This window comes from Callospermophilus lateralis, chromosome 11, assembly GCF_048772815.1.
Source record: "Callospermophilus lateralis isolate mCalLat2 chromosome 11, mCalLat2.hap1, whole genome shotgun sequence".
Lineage (NCBI taxonomy): Eukaryota > Metazoa > Chordata > Mammalia > Rodentia > Sciuridae > Callospermophilus > Callospermophilus lateralis.
Window position 1 is genome coordinate 27330637 of NC_135315.1, and position 7255 is coordinate 27337891.

The following is a 7255-nucleotide window of genomic DNA, read 5'->3' on the forward strand; positions in this document are numbered from 1 at the left end:
GATGATGCACCAAAGCCTAATACAACGGCTCTCATTTGTGTGAGAAGGAAAATTAGAGATATTTCAAACTTTCTGACCAAGGCATCCTTGGAAGTAGGATTCATGGTCAGTGTTATAAAATGTGCTTGCTGATTTTATAACTGATGTGGAAGAACACATAGTTCTACTCTACCATTAACCAAACCTATACAGTCTCAGATTTGTAGAAATAAAAGATAAATTGATATACTATGTGTCAGGCACTGTGATAAGTAAATAAATAAATATATATATATATATATATATATATATATATATATATATTTAATTATATTATATATATATATACACATATATAATCTCATTTAATCCATGTAACAAACTTGTGGGATGTGTACTATTATCCCTTTTCTACTTACACATAAATAAATTAAAGTGAGACCATTTCAATATTCAGATTAGACAAATATACCAAATATTCTGTGCTTATAGGAACTGCTGATTATGAGATGCTGGGGAATGTGGGTGACAGTTTTGTCCACTGAGTTGACAACAAGTCAAATACAATCTCAATTCTAGTCTCATACTATAGTTTTTTGCTTCAAACTTCATTTCCAAGCTCTTCTAAGACTTACATTCAATGAACCCAATTTATTCTTTCAATCAGAAGCATCAAAATACAAAAAAATTAAAACATTTCAAAGAAATCTTGAATCAAACATAAATGATATATTGAACTTTCACTATTAGACCTAGGCTAAAGCTCTGTGGACTTTCATTGCTTCATCTACAAAATTACCCCAAGAATTCTACAATAAAAAGAAAAGTTAAAACATCTGCAAATATATTTAAAATGTGTAAAAGCACCACACAATTTAAATTGTTATTGCTACTATTATGAATAAACTGATGAAGAAGTAAAGTTATGTAAGAGAGGAAATAGGATACATTGTATGAATTAAATCAGGCAGCTGTCTTTTTGACCAGGAATTTCTCTCCTCATGCTCAATGCTCATTCATTCTCGCTGATCTGAGCTGCTTTTGTGGGAAAGAAATGATGCTCTTGCTAGCACAGAAAAAAAAAAAAAAAAATCATTCTGGTTCACTCTCATTCTGTGTGTGTGTGTGTGTGTGTGTGTGTGTGTGTGTGTGTGTCCATTCCTGGTCTCTTTACAGATCCTGCTGCCTTACATTTTTCAGTAAAATAAGGTCTAAATTTAATGTGGAGCCAGAAGAGTTCCCTGCTCATGGCATTCCTTCTTTAAGCTCGTTGTGTTGTCTTTAAGAGGCCAAAATTAATATGATCTCTTGGAGGAAGGACACACATGCTACCTACCCAGAAGCTAGCTAAGCCTGGCCAAGCAGACCCTCAGTCTCATTTGACTAAATTACCAGTGCAGAACCATCAGTGTGCCAAGCCCAAGTAGCTGTACATAAGCAATATCTACAAATAAACACAGTAAACAACAACAACAACAACAACAAAAAACTCCTGGGGTACACTTTTAATTTGGGAGGGGGTGTGATGGAAGAAGAAATTGGAAACTTTGGTTAACAAGACACTAAGCAAAAAGCCCAGAGTGTTACTGAAAGCAAATGCCATCAAATGAAATTCAGTCAATATGCCTTCCATAGGCCAGAGCTATTACCAACATCTTCCTTCTGCAAAATGTTTATACTGCAGATTTGGGCTGGTCTTTTCCAGTTGTGTGTTCCTCCATAATGAATTCCACCCTACTAATGCATCAATCATCAGTGTCTGGGAACTCAGTGAGGATGAACACCATTTACTGGTCAGGGCAACTCATTCTAAGATGGTGAAGTGCTTTGTTTTTTATTTATATTTTTTAATTTATGATTTATAGAGCCTATGATCACAGGGTTATGTTCCTTTTAGTAAAGCTCAGTCGTGAGCAAATTAAAACTGCAAATCATAGAAACAGAAATGAAAGACCCACTAAACTCTCCCTGAGGCATAATTATTCAACCTTAGTGCTTTGCATTCCTATATATCCTAATGCTGACAGATAGGAGAAGAAAGGAGACCAAGTCCCCAAACTGTGGCAATTGTGAATCATGATTATATCACTAATCATAATTCAGACATACACAGGCATCACTCAATGAGTAGTTTTGCTTACTGGAGGAGGAGATCACTTTGACCATGGAGAAAGAATGACCTTTTGAAGTTAAGTTTATGGATGTATAAATACAGAGTACATGTCTTCATAAAGTGTAAATTAATGCAGATCTTAACTAGGCATTTGGAATGCTAACCTAGTTTTCTGTGTTTAGCTAATAGCTAGCAATTTTGCTTATACTTTTATCCTCTCATTACACAGCAATGATGATTATTTAGTAAATACATGCGGAAAGCCACAGAGTCGGTAGCTCTACTCCTGGGTTAGAAATAACCCCTCCTAATGTTCCCATTTGAATAATTTAGTTGCTGATACACCAAATCAAATACAGCTATGACAGGTATCCCACCAAGACTTCTTTCGGAGGCTAAGCACAGATTCCTCAACTTGTTCCCCTATGGCATTGCCTGGCAAAATTTAGGGCAAGGGCTGGGGAAGAAGAAGATGCTAGGGGAAATCTAGAGCCTCAGTGAATGTTCCCCTTTTGTGAATCTTTAAGGGACTCAGATGGCTTGTCTGATTGGAAACTTATTTATGATGCTAGACAAGGGGGTAGGCACAGCCTATTTAATTACTAGTTAAAAATATTCTAGAACAAGAGAAAGAGTTTGCAAAAGACACGAAGAAGGAAAAGAATTAAAATGTGGCCTTTTGAGATGTCACCCTGTCCATCCTTGGATATATATATGTTTGATATAAACCTTTATAGTCATCTTGGGAATTTTACTCGTGGATGCATTATAGAATAACAGTGTAACCCACTAGAGAAATTGGGGTGATCCCAGGTACTTTTTCTTGTCTGTACAATATACAACATAACTCACTACAGTATTACAGAGGAATATTATAAAATATTTCTTAGTAGGATGGGCAAGCCCCAAACACTAATTTCAAATAATTGATTCCCAACTCCTGCCTTATGAGGAGACAACTGAAATTAAGGAATGGTAATTGGAACTAGGTCCAGGTAAGGGTGGAACAAAGGTTTTTAATATTCAGAATCAGGTCTGGATTAGGGGATGGAGACTGGAAGGGCTAAAGGAAGAAACAGGAAACATGTCTCTCCATCCCCAATGCTGCTTTAATGGGTTTGCTCACAGGGGCAAGGTTCCTGCTCTCTTTTGGTGACTTCATGGAAAGTTGGCTCAGTCCCCAATTCTGCAGAGGGAATGCAGGCATAAAGGAGCACTGCAAATGGGCTTCACTCTGGGTGCTTAAACAGCAGGTGTGAAGGGAAATGGAGTGGGTGCTGGCCAATGGGAGGAGCCACTGAACTGGGGAATACTGTTGGTCCTGGGGCTTTTCCTCACTGGTTCCCTCCCATCCTCAGTTTCCTGCACCAACAAAGACACTGCTCAGAAATCAGAATCCCTCCCAACACATGACACTCAGGGGCAGCCACACACAAGCCCTACCTCATTTACCTCAACACCCTGGGTTCTCATCTGCTTCTCAAATCACAGGCTGGCACAAGTAGCCTGAAATCAGTGTCTGAGCCAGCACATCTTAGCTACTGGGAATTAAAGAAGATCATGGTCTAAAGTGGTATGGGTGATATTGTTTCAGACGGGTTTTTCTTTTATTTGTGATGGAGGGGGGCGTGCCACCAGGTTTCAAACACCTCCATCCTTCCGAATTTAGGGAAGGCATGGAGGATCTCTTGGGTCCCTGATGGCATTCCCCAGTCCCGCATCCTCCCGAAAGTGTCTAAACATCAGGGCAGGGCTGTTCGTCCATTTTGCCAGACAGGAACCACCGAGTTTGGGAACTTTGAAAGCCAGGGGATGGGGGTGGGGGTTGCCAAGGCTCAGATTTCGGCGCCAGAGTTCTCAGCCAGAAAAGCAGTTGAAAATCAACACCCATCTGCCTCTTCTTTTTAAACCCCCACCTCCTTCTCCTTTTTTCTATTCCAGGGACTCCACACAGATCCTACCCTCACCAAACACACACACACACACACACACACACACACACACCCTTTGGGCTTGGAGGGTTTTGATTCTGAAAACAGCAAACCCACAGAAAGGAATGGGTCTGTATCACCCCTCCCTTCCCGCCTTATGTCTACACACAATAAAATCCCATACATTCCAAACATCACAATATCAACCAAACCCGCCCCGTGACTCCAACACGTCCCGTACCTGATATGCAGACGATGAAATTGGCTTGAAGAAGAAAAAGCACCTCCCAGACTATTTCCATCCTCTGATTCTCATTCCAAGTGCATCACTCGACGGGAAAACAGGGGGGGAAGGGGGGTGCCCGACACGGCACACATACACACACACACACACACTCCCGAGCGAGCGCACACTCGCACTCCCACCCGACAGCCGGCCAGGGACAGTCACCCCCAAGATCAATATCGCAGTTTGAATTGTTCCAGCAAATCTCCCCTCAGGCTCGACGGATGTGCGCCCCAGATGTGCTGACACATGTCCGATGCCTCGCTGTCTCGGAGGTCTCCCCACTCGCGCGTCTCTGCTCCTCGCACCAGTGGTGGAAACAGCACTAGCAGCGGCGGCGGCAGCCACCTGAAGCCACCAGCGCTGGGCTCTTCCTGCAAAAACGAGACCCCGATCCGCCAGGCGCCCCAAGAAGACATAGACGATAGCCCCCCGCCGGGCCGCGCCGTGCAGTTCCGGGCTCCCGGCAGCTCTTAGCTCTCTGGCTAAACCCAGGCAGTCCGCGACAAGTTGCCCTCGAAGTCCGCGCCCCTCACCGGGGCATGGTCAGAGGGTGGCTTCTCTGCTCAGGGACGTTCTCCTCCTGCTTCCGGGGGTGGGAGGAGGAGCAGACACAGCAGACAGACAGACAGAGAAAGAGAGGCAGGGATTATTGCCAGAAACCGCCGGCCACCGGCAGCCTCCGCCGACCCTCCCTGCTCCCCAAGTCCGCGCGCAGCCGGCCGCCTCCAAGCCGGGTTGGGGCCGCTTGTCCAGAACCCCGAGTGAAACCGCTGGGCGCAGAAAACCGGGGCGCGTTGGGGGACCCACTGGCTCCCTACGTCGCGCGCGCGCTTTCTGCTCCTTTGCTATTTTCCTGGGCTCCCCAGAACCCCCAGTTGCCTCGCTTCCATCGCCCGCAACTAGCGCCGCCGCCGAGATTTTCCGCAATGCAACTGCAGGGGTCGTTATTTCCTCGCCTACGGATCCCGACGCTTCCCGATTCAGAGAGGAGGAGGAGGAGGAGGAGGAGGAGGAGGAGGAGGAGGAGGAGGAGGAGGAGGAGGAGGAGGAGGAGGAGGAGGAGGAGGAGGAGGAGGAGGGCAGGTGGGGGCGGGAGGCGGAGGAGGAAGAGGAGGAGGAGAAGGAGGCTCGGCCAGGTGAGCGTTCTCACAGCCGCCTGTAGTCCCAACGTCAGCTGGGCCTCCGAGCAACCGGGGGCGGAGGCAGAAGTCCAAGGTGGGGAAGTGAGGTTTAACCCGGCCATAAGGAGGAGGAGAAGGCTGGGCGTCAGAGCTTGAGGCCCTGGCCACTGCCTTGGCCCCAGCCCCTGGCGGCCGCCTCTGCGATCCGCCCCGCCCGGCTGCCTCCGTTACCCTCCAGGATCTTTTGAGTTTCTCCTCTCCTTAAAAAGAACTTCGCGCCTGCTTGTTCCGCACAGGAAACCCAGGCGGGACTCATCCTGGGAGTGTTGTGCTGTGCTCTCCCTCCGCTGCGGAATATTGGGGATTTTTTTTTTCTGCATAATTCATTCCCTGCCCTCTCCCTTTCATCCCTCAATTGCCCCCTCCCACTCCTTCCCCCTTTCTGCTCTAGTGCCAGAACACTACTTACCCCAGAGTTCTCCTCTCTGCAGGTTCCTAAACCAGGTGCAACTCTTGCCTGCAAGTCCCTCACTCCCTCCTCCCGAAAGGGGGAAAAAACGTCTTTCTAACTCCACTGGTTCCAGCAGCGGTTGCTGCCAACTGCGCCTTTACTCAGCTCTGGGAGGATCCGAGACTTGGAAAACCGGGCCTTCGGGAACGGCTTTCCCTTCTTGTTTTTCTTTTACTCTGTCTTTCTTTAGGGATGCTCTAGTGCTTTGGAGGTTTTTGGTGGGCTTCAGGATACTCTCCGCCAGCGACTCAGCAGCTTCCAGCGAAGATTTCCCCCACGAAACCCGTGCGCGCGCGCACACACAAGCCCAGAGCGCGGTTCTCCACGGCCCCAGGGGAAGGTGGGGGCGGTGCGAGCACCACCCACCACCCAGGGCGAGCCGGAGCCAGCCGGTCCGCAGAAGGTCTGGTGGTAGAACCGGCAGTCTGAAACCTGGGAAGGACTTGTACCGGGCTGCAGTGTGGATGCGGGAGAAATGGAACGAAACCCTGCGCTCGGGACTGTTCGCCTAAGAGGACTGAGAGTGAAAGGAAAAGAAAAACTGCAGCAGATTTGTGTGCCTCTCTCTCTCTCTGCAGTAGTGGTTTGCGAAAGCCCCAGTCCTACCTCCTTGGGGTGGGGATGCTGAAGAAGAGGAGGGCAGGGCAGAGGGAATCCCTGGAAAGACCTGGGATTTCTCAACTTGCTTGTCCTGATTATGAACTGTGACGTTTGGAGATTTTGCACAAGCGCGGATGGACACACACACAACAAACACAAATACACAATAACCCGCAGTATATATATATATATATATATATATATATATATATATATATATATATATATATATATTTTACTTTTAATTTTTTGATGTTTAGAGGCCATTTTAGTGTGAGCCTCCATCTGCAATAAGGGTGGATAAGTGGAGAGGAAGGAAGTGTGTGGGGGTTGGGGGGAGAAGGGGGTGCTGACATGGTAGAATCCACATAGTGAGTCTTTCCGCAGCGAACCGGACACCCACGCCGTGTGTTATCTGAGGATGAAGCATGGGAGCCAAAAGAGTTACACTACAGTGCTCCCCGGATTCTTGAACGGACTCTATTGCCCAGGGGCTTAGGGAATCTTTTTGTTGAGTGGTGAGAGGGAGAGCAGAACCGTAGCTCTTGTAGCTGTTGGGGCTGGGCTGACTGCAAGAGCCAGAGAGTATAGTCCTGCTGCCTCCAGGGATTCTAAATAGGAACCACTGGCAGACTTGCCAACTCTTCGAGAAGGAGGTGTGGCCGAAGGATCTGCTCTCTGAGATGACAGCCAAGGACTCCAGGTGGTCAA

At 47.0% G+C, this 7255-nt stretch overlaps 1 protein-coding gene across 1 annotated transcript in view; it reads right to left on the reverse strand.

Annotated features, from left to right (window-relative positions):
- Ca10 (carbonic anhydrase 10) overlaps positions 1–4325 on the reverse strand; it is a 473335-nt gene extending 469010 nt beyond the window's left edge. The window contains exon 1 of the mRNA XM_076871139.1: positions 4265–4325. Within this exon, the coding sequence (XP_076727254.1) occupies positions 4265–4325 (61 nt within the window). The remainder of the gene's footprint in view (positions 1–4264) is intronic.
- Positions 4326–7255: the final 2930 nt, after the last annotated feature.